At 38.2% G+C, this 13,755-nt stretch overlaps 1 protein-coding gene across 5 annotated transcripts in view; it reads right to left on the reverse strand.

Annotated features, from left to right (window-relative positions):
* Haspin (haspin) overlaps positions 1-13,755 on the reverse strand; it is a 369,818-nt gene that overhangs the window by 16,165 nt on the left and 339,898 nt on the right. For all 5 annotated transcript variants that reach the window (XM_068229912.1, XM_067156416.2, XM_067156420.2 and 2 more), the window contains 2 exons: positions 10,419-10,571; positions 10,193-10,335 (listed from right to left, as the gene is read on the reverse strand). In XM_068229912.1, the coding sequence (XP_068086013.1) occupies positions 10,193-10,335; positions 10,419-10,571 (296 nt within the window). The remainder of the gene's footprint in view (positions 1-10,192; positions 10,336-10,418; positions 10,572-13,755) is intronic.

Raw genomic sequence — 13,755 nt, forward strand, 5'->3', positions numbered from 1 at the left:
CAACTTCTACAAACATAAAGACTTTACTTCACCAGTTACAACAAGTATTTCGAAACTGGATCAAACCAAATTTAAGAAAATCTTATAAATACTTCTGCAATTAATCTCCATATCAACATCAAAACTTGGACCTTGTTTTCAAACAAATTTCATGTGTCACCCCTGGAGGAACTTTTGGGGGGGGGAGGTCTGTACCGGGCGGTACACCTCCACGCCGCTAATTTAAAATGTGCGCCAGTTGAAACTCCTCTGCTGGAGGAAGTCTGAACTTTATCGACGGTATTAATTTTCAAGTTTCTCAGATGATGTCACTACTTGGAAAGTTTGGAGTTTTTGAACTGTGCCACTTTTGATGTATTTTTGTTTTACCGGTAGTAAGAAGTGTGAACTTTCTCTTCTAGAGGACACTACTGAAAAACTACAATGGTGCACCCTAGTGCGATGTGAAAGAACTGTTTTTTGGAGAAATTTTTATTTCAAAAGTTTGTTTCTTGTTAAATTTTTTCTGTTATTGTTTAAGTTGGCTGTATACCCCTCTCTTTCCCCTTGTTTTGTATTTAGCCAATCCCGAATTTCTTTAATTAATTTCTGACCAATCTGATGTATCTTCCCCCAACTTGAATATGCTGCTTATCCCTAACCAATAAAGTTTTGGTGGGAGGGTGTTCTCATTCCAACAACGCCTCGAACTTTCCGCGAGAGTATATAAACTGCTGATTTTTGGGTCTCTGCGCCACTTCTGTTCCATCTTTTAGTGTGTAAAGTACATAGCAGGGGGCGGGAAGCGCCTCTTTCTTCGGCAGCGGTCAACAACAAGGTAATGGCCGATTAATAACTTCTTTCTTTGCTAGCTCAGCAGTTTAACTCTCGGGGCGGGTCCGAAGTTTTTCCATAATGTAACCTTCCTTAAGATGTAAAGACCCTTGGTATCTATTCTATCTTTAAACTGCATATTGGGATAGAGAGTGCTTAACCCTCTCGAGCTCCCACTCATATTGTTTTGAGGTGAACTTATTTGTTCTCAACCTATTCTTCTTTAACGTAATGTAAATTGTTCCTTTCTAAAGTCACCTCTTTAGTATGGGATTAGCCCCTGCATTAATGGCCTAGTGTCAAGTAGGTTTTAAACAAATGTATTAGGAGTGCAGGTCGCCTCCTCTCAAGTGGTTATTTTAGAGGTCATGTAATTAACCTTTTTTCTTACTTAATAGACCTCAGTAGGTTGGGTATTTTACCCCTGTATCTATGTCCTTAGAGGACAACTTGAAGGTGGAGTTTGGTATGGCCTTTAATAGGCTTAATGTTGAGAGCGAGTGGCTCTTTCTCGAAAATTGAGTGTTGTATGCCTCGGGGAGGCTTTTCTGTGTAATTTGGAGCAAGTGCTCCTGAGCATGAATGGGGTTTTCTGCCCCTCTGTTAAAACTTATTTTGGAGTAAGGTTGGGCTGATTGACAAAGAATTGTGAAGTCGGGGCGCGAAGCCCAAATCCGGTAAATACTGTAACTACATTTTGTTGCCTTGCTACTCTGTACCTGCCATGCTTGTTATTTCTTTATTTTGAAAAGAAAATATAACCTTGTTAATTTTACATGAACTCTAATTTCGTAGCTTGAGACCCGTTCACACCCGCACCTTCTTTCACCTCTAACTACCGCAAAAACACGGTAACACTGACAATCAAGCTCTCTCATGGATCTTGAATCGTCCCAAGAGAACCAGACGGATCACTAAGCGGGCTCTCTATATATCCTCTTTCAGTTTCTGCGTTAAGCACATTAAAGATTTTGAAAATGTCAGTGCTGACAGCTTAAGTCATATGTTTGAAGGTCATGATGATGCTGAAGAGAAATCCGGGGTCGTGAAGCTTGAAGCAGTTGGTACTGTGGGCGTCGGTGCCATTCTGTCTGATTTTTCTTTGCTGCATCACGAATTAGTGATCATCAACCTTCCATTCTTCTTTGATTGTTGTGCATTTAAAGGTGACATTCGCTTCCATTTGTTGTTTGATTCTGCCCTTACTCCTTGCAAGGTCAGGATTATTTATGCTGGCAGTCTGGGCAACTTGGAGATATTGTGCAACTGTTGCCATTACTGGACATTATAAACCTTCCAGCCAACTCATTCCTGCCTGCCAGCACCCCGCCCCAGTGTGCCAAGTTGGGCACATCAGTTGGCAAACAGCACACCTACCAAGATGCATGTTTAGTGCATACCGTGGCGGCCACCTGGAGCTACCGGCAGGGTCAATGCACCATGAGAGACTTGTCTCATTTTCGAAAACTGATGCCTGACAGGCCATCAAATGATACAGATATTGATTCCCATAGGAACCTGAAATATTTTTCCCGAATGAGTAAATTTATAATACCAACATAGTTGGTCCATTGTTGGACATTATAAACCTTCCAGCCAACTCATTCATTCATAATGTCCAATAACAGACCATCTAAGGTAGGTTGCGGTAATAAGGCCCAGCAGGTATTAAGGCCCACTGTTTGATTTTCGTATTTGCCGCTTCTTTGGTCAGTAGTAAACCTATACGTCTGCTTACTGTCTATGCCTGCTACCTGTTGGAGAAAGTGAGAACTCGGCCCTCCTCAGTATTTGGTAGCTAGGCCAGAGTCAAGACGCGGGAAGGTGAGTTGATCTCATTTTTATAACTTTTCTTTGGAAAGGGAAGTAAAAAAAAAGGAATGTTAGTGCTAGGATAGCATTAAAATAATGTATGTATCTACTAGTGCATTAAATAAGTAATGAAACGGTGTATATTTTATTGAATTTGGTTAAGAACACTAGATGGTGCAATCGAAAAACCCTCAAGGTCACGATGCAGGAAATAAGGCCCATGCTTTGCAACATGTGGGCCTTATTTCCTGCAGCTGATACGAAAGATTTAGTTTCAATTTAATACAAATATACGCTAACCCAATGTTATTTTAGGTCGTCAAGTTTCACAAATATACTAAATAGACTAAAATTATTTTAAATAAGCGAACAATTTTATACTTTTTATCCAGTGTACACATTGGTATTGATCTGAATTTGAAGCCGAAGACATGTTCTTACACATGACTTTTGTATTAAAGACTACCGCGGTGATCTCAGGGTAGCATGCTAGCTCCTTGGCCTGGATTCGATTCCCAGTATTGGCACGTAAATTATAAAAGCCAGGAGGCCAGGAGATCTGGAATGGCTTTATCCCAGCATCGTGAGAACAATTGTAAGTAGCGGCATCGGTCAAAAACCTAGGGAAGCGTTATGTTGACCACATGACCTCTCCATCTGTAGGCTACAAACCGAGCAGCAGTTCTCTTGGAAGCTTTCAGTTTTATATTAAAAACAACCCCGGATATAAGCTGGTTTTGTGCTGCATGCCAGGAAGAATACGTGGCGGACATGCGAGCTTGCAAAACTTGCCGAGTTTTGGTGCATGAAATGTGTGTTGGACTGACTATAAACGACAAGGAAGATTATTTTTGTCCTGAATGCTCATAATTTTTTGTGTTTTCAGACTTCGTTTTCAAAATATCAAAGACTGTTATTTCATACAGAATTAAATGTTATCTTAAAGTAAATTAACTTAGTTTTTTAAATAAGGAAAGGAAAAGTTAAAAATGACTGTCTGAAAATTAAGAGTTTTTTTTAATGTTTGTGTGATTTAAATTTCAAGAATTTTATATTTAGTGGTTATGATTAATTTTTTTTAAAGCACATTAGCTTGGTTTTTCGAAGTAAGATGAGAGGAAATTATGCTTCCTGTAACTTTTAAAGAAGAAAATTCAGGTCTCCTCTACGTAGCATGGTGAAATGTTTCATATTATATTTTCAATTTTAAAATTTCAACATAAATATTTTTGAATTAATGAACATGTCTTAACACTTCTTATCTAAAAAACATGCCATTTCCTCTTCCAATTTGACGTCGTAATTGCCCATAGAGATGAGGTTAAGGTACTCTTCCACTGCGGGCCTTATTACATGTTAGAGCAGGAATTAAGGCCCAATTACATTAATTACATAACTGCGCTATGTGGGAACCACGGATACATTTACAATTACTTATTTGTGATATCTGGTGAAAAGATACATCAAGGAACATTTTTTATTTGAAACAAATTCTTGTATCTCTGTTACTTTAAGAGCAAACGGCAATCTATCTGTAAGTGGGCCTTATTTGCCTCACCTACCTTATATTGGTATTACAAATTAACTCATTCCGTACAAATATTTCCGATTCCCTATGGGAATCAACATCTGTAGGCTATCATTCTTACAAGTAACTTTTTCTTTTTCAGAACATTTAAATTGTTTGAGCAAGCTCTTGGCAGCATAACAATATCCACTTTTTCTACTATAGCAGATTGACAATATCTTGTAAGTCTAAATAACTTTTAGGAAGTTCTTGCTACAGCTATGTTTTCAGACTTAACAAATTTCGTCATTATGTTTTTCGTAAGTTCTTCAAGCAATGTAAACAGGTAAGGCACCATAGGTTTCTGACTATGAAATCTTCTTAGGAAAGGTTCAACATCTGACAATATACTTCTAAAAGCACTTAATTTTGCCTTAAGTTGTGGATTTTTCACTGTTTCTCTAAGGTATTGAAGGTTTTCTTCAGTGCACTCTTTCACAAATTTGTCGATGCGGTTATATATTTTTTAAGAGCTTGAGTAACACAGCGTCCATTTGCCAACCATCTTATTGCAGTGAACTTGTAAGGAAATGTGGTGCTTGTTGTTATGTCTACATTTAGCATGTTGAGCAGGGCTATTTTAAAAAGACTGTACAGAGACCTGAAAAAATGAAAAAGGTCCCAGTCAATTTTGGAGATCCCAGTTTCCATGGATCCATGCACTGTATGCAAACCGCATATGCCTATATCAAGAAGAGATTTGCCCTTGGGGTTTAGCACTTGCAAATGATTTTCAAGTTTGTTAATAAAAACATTTGGCCCATTCATTGAGACTTGCAAAATGTTCCCTAAAGTTAAGGTGAGTCCATGTATAAACCTATCTAATAAATGATATGCAGTTGCCCTGCCTAAAAATACACTATTCCATGCCTTGTTGCAAATTTTGAAGATTTACATCCGGAAACCTTATGCACAAGTCCATTTGTCCTCTTAGGACAAATTTGTTTAACGATTCATCTAAACAAACAACGTAGTCAGAGCACTATTTTAAGCCATTCTGCAAACTTTCATTAAAATATGGGGCTATTCCATTATTTTTAACATAGGAAGTCTTAGCCTTGCCCATAACAAAGTTTTGAGCAATTTTACTATCTGGGAACATTGTTTTGAAAACTGCGGAGGTTTCAACACAAGATTTCAAAAACATCTTTCCAGCGACAACCTGGAGAGCCCATATGGTTTCAACCGATGTAACATCATCTTCATTCACATTGAAAGTCTTTAAACTCCTCTGACTTGTTCCTGGCACTGCTAATTCCTTTGTAGCTATGGACGTAGTACTAATTCTTGGCTGCGTATCTTCAGGCAGAGATGGAGTAAAGGTATTCTTTGCAAAGAAAGAAATTGATGGCTGGGAAGACTTAACTTTCATGTATTTTATATGAGTAGGTCCTTTAGCATGAGAAGCGACTGCTTGTTTACCCATATTACTAAGTTTGAACGATTTACAACACACTTTACAATGTGCTGAAGTTGCATCATTTACCAATATGTCCAACCGACCACTCGGTTCAGGAAACACTGTACTGTGTAGCTGAAGTTTATTAAATATACACTGCCTGTTAGCCATTGTCATTAGTTTCAAGAGAGCATCCTAGAAATGAAATAAAAAAGAACATAAAAATGGTTGAAATAAATGACACAAGGGCACAAAAAAAACTGTAGAATATTGTGCACTTCTTGTGAAAAAATACCTGAAAAGGAAATACTACAATAGCCTGGGATACAGCAGACTAGAGCCTATAAATATCCCCCTCAAATCCATCATTGGGGAAGTTTCCCTGACTTTCCAGATTTTTTGTCTATTTCCCTGACTTTCCAGAATGTGGACACTACGTATAAGTATAGATTCCGTGTACTAGGCAGCACAGCTGACAGCATTCATATTGTCTTTCTTCTCTGTTATATCTTTGGATGTAATTATAGAAAAACAAGATGGCTGACACATATGGCATATACATTACTAAATATCTGTGTCCAAAACCAATATAAAAACACCACAGACACACAAGATAACACCAGCACACATAGTGTCACCAAACCTGACAAGAAACCACAAAGCATAATGCATCATTAATGAGTTCTACATTACACACGAAAATTTCACATGATCCTAGCGCATGGAGTTATATCTTATTTTTGTGTTCCACCTGTTGTAAAAAATATTAAAATATAAATTAAAACTTCCAAACCTGCAGAACCAAACATGAAATGAAACAAGTAAAATATTGGATTTTCTGCAGGCCTGTTGGTTATTTCGTAAAATTGCCTCCGAGCTTGAGTGCACGTAATATTCTGGTCGATGGTAAGTACTTAGAGTTGGTGCTAATATTAAACTCGCACTTTTTACTCGACTATTATGTGAAGAGTTGTCACATTCACAATGGCAGCCAAAATAGTTTTCTCACACATGGGTGAGCCCAACCTCCGTGCAATTCAGGCTCGAATAGTGAGGCCAAAACACAATGTTTAATTAAGCACTGTTCCGAAACATAGGGGTTCAACTAACTGCAATTTGTTTTAGAACAAGAGTGACCTGCAATAATACGTCTATTTTTATAGGTCCATGTGCTAATGTTTTCATATTTGTCCTCTTGTGTTTTTCACAACTTTTAATATTCTCTCATCTCCAGAAACTGTAGATACAAAACGTAAAATGCACACATCAGGAAGAATAGTTCGGCATTCAACAGAACATTTTGCAAGTAATAAACTTCATGTTGGTTCCATATAGACAAACAAAATCATTTAAAAAAGTTTTCTTTATTATGAAGGTCGATCCAGTCAATAGTAAACCCTACAGTAGTCCAATTTAACTAAAACTGACCATTCTGTTTCAATCCAAGTGAATCATCTTCAGCTACATAGCTTATTAATAATAAAGTACGCAGATCATTTTTAGTATACAATTACGCTCTTAAAAACTATACTTCACAATTCAAAAATATGACTATATAAAAGTTCAAATCCATTTTTCCTAATACTAAAAGTAGCCTTTCATTCACATGTATACTGTTTAAGTTCAGAATAAAACATTTTTTAAAATTATTTTATATAGCATGGATACATCATGGATACATCATAAAAAATAGATTTTGTTTATTATGCATGAATAAAATCATCTTATTCAGGCCTAATGTGAACACAGAACAAAGTTTTATTAATTTGAAGATGTCAGTGAAATGTGACATTTATCCAAATCTTGAAGATGATGTCTTGAAAAAAAAAAAAAAAAAAGTAGAAGATAATTAAAAGAACAATTTGGCTACAAAAATTAAATGTGTATACTCACTCCCCGTCGGACCCAGCTAAAGTGACACCAAACTGGAAGGTCGGCTACTGCTATTGAGGGACTGAAGAGGGAGTATGCTGCTTGCTATTTCACTGTATAGTATATTGATTTTTCATATTTAAATTCATATTATTTATTTGATTTAAATGTACGTGATATTTTTTAATAAATGTCTCGCAATGTGCCTGTCTGTACCATAAGTAAAATACCTAAATCTTGATCTGTGGAGGTATATGTATGTTGTGGTCATCCATGTGTTCACTAATTGCGGAAAATCTATTGTATTTTTAGTGTTTACATGCTCCTGATAATGTGTAAGCGTGTTTACTAAAAATGATCAGCATATTTTATTAATCAACCATGTAGCTGAAGTTGATCCAAGTGGATTGAAACATGACCTATAGGAAATGTGTATTGATGATGATGATGATGCTATTTTCTTTACGTCGCACTGACACAGATATGTCTTATGGTGACGATGGGAGAGAAAAGGCCTAGGAAGTGGAAGGAAGCGGAGGTACAGCCCCGGCATTTGCCTGGTGTGAATATGGGAAACCACGGAAAACCATCTTCAGGGCTGCCGACAGTGGGGCTTGTACCCACTATCTCCCGATTACTGGATACTGGCCGCACTTAAGCAACTGCAGCTATCGAGCTCGGTAATGTGTATTGAGAATGTCCAATTTTTGTTAAACTGGACTATGTATAGTATACACTGGGTGGACCTTCATAATTAAGAAAAGACCATATTAAATTTTGTGATAGGCAGGTTTTCTCGTTTAACACTTTCTCTTTCCTTGTTCCCAGCAGAAACGCCTTAATGACGTCATACTGTAAATTCAAAACAGAAGTAATGGTGTGCAGTCAAAGAAGTCAGGTGTAGCAAGAAATATTAGATCAGGAAATGAAGTCTTAAGCTTAGGTCACACCTGGCGATATTCTCGTTGCTAGTTCTAACTGTGAGTTCTGGCTGATAGTAAAATCGCTGCGAGAATTTATGTCACATTACAAAGATGATATAGATGTTGATTCCCATATGGAATCTGAATTATTTGTTCCGAATGAGTAAATTTATAATACCAATATAAAAGGTGCGTTATGGGAGATTATAAATTTTCCAGCTAACTCATTCCTGGTTGCCAGCGTTTCGCCCCCGTGTGCTAGGCTGGGCTCATCAGTCTAGCACACGGGGGCGAAACGCTGGCAACCAGGAATGAGTTAGCTGGAAAGTTTATAATGTCCAATAACGGACCTTTTATACTGACATTACAAAGACTCAAGAGGGGTATTATATAGAGGTACAAGCAGCGATAACACTGTGTTTCTGCATTTCAGTAGACTAGTTTGCTGAGTTCTGTGTAATTTTCGTGGTGTTTTATAGTAATGCCGTTTGTTGGATTGCGGTGTAATGTTATAAGACATTTGTTGAGACTTACAGTGCATGAGGTCAGTTGCGAATTATTGATAGTGTTGACGAAAGAATCAAGTAAACATAAATGGGTGAGAGACTGGATAGAAAGGAGAGGTCAGCTTGGAGCCTTCAACAGACTAATGCAAGAGCTTTTTGCGGAAGATCCGAAAGCGTACGCAATGTTCTAAGAATGAACACTCGCAAATTCAATGACTTGCTTGAAATGATTACACCACTTATTGTAGAGCAAAATACGAAATTGCGCATGGCGATCTCATGCAGGCCAAAATTGGAACACTATGATGCTTGGCAAGTGGTGACAGCCTAATGTCTGCTCTGTATGCGTCTTTTAGGTTTTTTTATCTTCTTCTTAACCTCATCTAGCGTAACCGTAAATCCCAACTCGTTTAATTCACTGATAATTTTAAAATAAGCACTGTCTCTACGATCTCCTTTCATGTAATCACAGCTCGAAATGTCCCACAGGGCCTCATAATTCCGTAAAACCTCCAGAAATGGTATTATCTGATCACCTGACCACTTTATATTACTCATTTTAAATCATAACACTGGAAAGTACATTTATAAGGTGTTTTAAGCTAAAACTTCTCGCTACTGTGCACCCCTGTATCAGCGATTATGCTGTCACACAAGGTGATGAGTCGCTGCGTGATGATCACGTGACTAGCTAGCAGTGAGAAAAGTTAAACATGTCCAACTCTTCTCGCAGCGATTTTCTTTCTTGCTGGGCTTACAGCGAGTAGCGACTTTTTTAATCACACTGAGCGATTTAAACAGCAAGTACTCGTTGCTAGCTGACTCTCTACTATAAAATAGCCAAGTGTGACCTAGCCTTTAAAGGAAATAGATGAATATTGTTAATAGGGTATGATAACTAATGATGGCAGAAGGAAGGACGACATAAACTACAGATTAGCACAAGCCAGAAAGGACTTTTCTTAAATGAAGAAATTTGCTCACTTTTAACATTAATATGGAAATTAGAAAGATGTTTCTGAAAACTTTTTCTTGGAGCGAGAAATGTATGGAAGTGATATATGGCCAATAGCTAGCTTAGAAAGAAAGAAAGAAAGAGAATAGAAGCTTTTGAAATGTGGAGTTACAGAAGAATGCTGAAGATGGGATGGGTAAATCAATTCACAAGTGGAGAGACATCAAATCGAATTGGTGAGAGCAGAACAATTTGACAAAATTTGACCAGAAGAAGAGATTGAATGATAGGACCCATCTTAAGACACTGATGACCCAAATAACAAAGCAACATATTTGTACTTACTGGACAGTGTCTTTCATCAGTCTATAAACCTCAAACTGGAAGTCTCCTTGAGTGATGAAGAGCGAGGGGTCCTGTGCCAGATCGTTGTAGATAGAGCAGCCGTCATAAGTCATCCGAGAGAGAGTGAAATCTATTATGGTCACCTAGAAATGAAAAGAAACATGACTGACTAAAGACATGAAGGAATCACTTTCTGTAACAAAATTAAAGGTGAATCTTCTATTACCTGTAGTCCCTTGGTAGGAACATGGAACTCTTCCCCATCCAAGACAAACCGGCTGGTCTTCTCAGCGGTTCGTTTGAGGAGAATATTTCCCCAGTGAAGATCTCGGTGCTCAAACTCAAGTGCTCCCTCTGCCACAGCTAGCGAATTAGTAACCTGAACAAGACAGATTATATTAAAAATGAGTAAGATCAGTCATGAAGAATTACTCACTTAGTTAATTGAAAAGGAGAGCCAAGAATTCTGCTTAGAACTGAACACCTCAAAAATAAAAATAATGAAGATGTAGCCCAGACAAAGAGGTAATGAAATAAATAAAGTCTGTGGAAAGATCAACAGACTGGTAAATTGTCCCATATTTACCATGCTAATGTATTGGTGTGAGTCATGGACATTAAGAAAGGAGAAGATGAATGTTTTGTTGCAGAAGAATGTTGAGAATTGCATGGGCCAATCAGCACATAAATAATGCCACCCTAGCCAAATACTTTAATACACCAATACCGGACAGCTCTATCTCAACAGCATTGAGTGGAGTGCGAACAGCGACGATGGTGACATCTAGCGTGTTGGTGTGAACTGCATACTTGTCTATGCTACAGTCAAGACCAACGGGAGAGGAATGCACTCATTGGAAATATTTTTGTTAAAATAATTGAATAATAATAATTTTTTGCTAGGGGCTTTACGTCGCACCGACACAGATAGGTCTTATGGCGACGATTGGATAGGAAAGGCCTAGGAGTTGGAAGGAAGCGGCCGTGGCCTTAATTAAGGTACAGCCCCAGCATTTGCCTGGTGTGAAAATGGGAAACCACGGAAAACCATTTTCAGGGCTGCCGATAGTGGGATTCGAACCTACTATCTCCCGGATGCAAGCTCACAGCCGCACGCCTCTACGCGCACGGCCAACTCGCCCGGTGAATAATAATAATAATAATAATAATAATGAAATTTTTAATATGACATGCCTTCTTCATAAACCTCCAAACAAGCATTATGTTAGCCGTGCCTTTCGCTGTCTTAAAAATTATAAAGCAGAATTTGTTTGAGGATCCACCCAGCCTCTGGGGGAAATATTTAACAACTACTCTCTCCTCTTCTTTTTAGCCTTTTCTCAATTACCTAGCGTAGGATTTTGTATGGACTTAGCCTAGTTTTCCGGCCAGATGCCTTTCCTAACAGCAATCATATGTGGAGGGATATATACCGTACTCACTATCGCGTGTTTTTGTGGTTGTTTTCTGTATGATGTGTTGTATATACAGATGCGTATGAATACGAACCAAATCCGTAGCCCTCGATCTACAGGAATTAACAGACGCGATTAAAATCTCCGACCCAGCCGAGAATTGTACCAGCGCCCTCTGAACCGAAGGCCAGTACGCTGACCATTCCGTGGTGATGATTATTTTAAGAGGAAGTACAACTGGTCAGCCATCCTCTATTAACACTAATCAGAAGGGAAATGGAAGAGGTCCAACACAGAATTCCTGCGGGACTATATTCCGGCACCTCGGCGTCTCCGTAAAAGTACTTAGTGGGATGTAAAAAAATATATTATTATTATTTTCTTACAGTAAAAAAAAGGTGACTGGATTCGAAACTCATGTCCTTCAATTTTCAATTTCAAGACCACCACGATAATCATTACGCTACAGGCCCACAAGTTTCCGATTGTGAAATTTCTGGCACTGTTTAACAATGTGGACCCTCAAGTTTGAGTATACTTGAGTTCCATATTTGTTAATATTATTCGTTTTAGGTCCCACTAACATTTCAGTAGAGTATTTGATTGATTTTCTTAATATAAGGAGCATAGAATGTAACCTCAACACAGATGCGAGGTCATTACTTTTTTTAATACTTGCGGTCCTTATCAGTTCTCATGCCCATTATCTTGCTGGGTAATTTGTTCAGCGCATAACATTTTTCTTGGAATATAACTGCAATGTAGGATTATTTAGTGACAAACACTGATACATTATAAACAACACAGCAGTGCGCCAAGAATCATACAGATAGCAATATGTTATTGAAGAGTTGGTCACACCAAGCTGTGTAGGTAGCAGCACTATTGACTTTCTCGCTGAAAACAGCAAGCTGTCCCATATTGTCATATTAAAGTATTTGCCCTAGCACACTGACCGCTACCCCATGTAGACCGGATAGTTCAAGCCTCCAAGAAAGAAATTACATTGCTGCACTCAAATTAATGTAACGTGAAAAGTATTCACGATATCGACCTTAAACTTGGAACACGTACTTATTAGGTTGCTTCGTAGTCTGTGCGTTGTGATATTTTTCAAAGCAATACCATTTGTGGCTCCAATTAATAGTCTTTCTAAGCATGGTGTAGTATGAATGCCATGTTTGTGCCATTCGTGTACTCATTGTTTTCAAGTATGCAAGGATTTCTCTTTACGGCTACTCCCCATTTAGTGCTAGCCGTTAATCATGAGAAATATCTCATTCACTGTCACTTGGTACCTATTATAACCGGTCTGTGCATAATTAATCACAATTATTCACAACACCTAATAACTTAGGAGTTAGCTCATATAAAGGATTTTTTGCCTCAGTGGCAAACTTGACGGAGCTTCTATACGAGATATATGGAACATTACAATGCCTTCAAATATTCAACGATGGGCTCACACATAACAGAAACAGGACACCAGTTTACATTTATTGAAAAGGATCTCGCTATTTTAAAATGTATAGGCAAAGGAAAACTTATGAATGAATTAGAAAGTCTTTACATCTTTTTAGACCAGGCCTATAATAAAGATCACAATCTTAACCCTTAGCACTCACGCGGCGGGCCATGCCCGACAACGAGAATATCCCGCATAGGTCCTATGTCGGGCATTGCCCGACATGACATTCTCCAGTACAGTAACACCTTTGTCGGGTTACGCGTGCATGAATTACAGGTACAGTAAGGTACTGCAAACCTTCGACGAAAATTTGAAGCCATGTATAGCTATAATCTCGTTGAAATCAGGCTTTGTGCAGATTCTTTGCAGACCATGTGAGTTTGTAAACAAACATTGCTTAGCAACATGGTGTCGTTCAAGCAGCGTGAGAAAGGAATCGCCAGACTTTGAGGTGAAAGTAACGTTGATTTCAGCGATAGTGGGAGTAATTTTCAATTAAATGGTGAGAAAGATATTGCGGAATGAGATTGTGTTGGTGAGTTGAGCGATAAAAATCCCGATAATGAGAAAATTATGTAGAATGGCAATGCTGGTACCTCTTCTGATGGATGGAGGAAATACCGTGACACTGACTTTGATTTCCAAATCTCATTCACAGGTACGTCAGGTTATAAACAACC

Source organism: Anabrus simplex, chromosome 12, assembly GCF_040414725.1.
Source record: "Anabrus simplex isolate iqAnaSimp1 chromosome 12, ASM4041472v1, whole genome shotgun sequence".
NCBI classification, from domain to species: domain Eukaryota; kingdom Metazoa; phylum Arthropoda; class Insecta; order Orthoptera; family Tettigoniidae; genus Anabrus; species Anabrus simplex.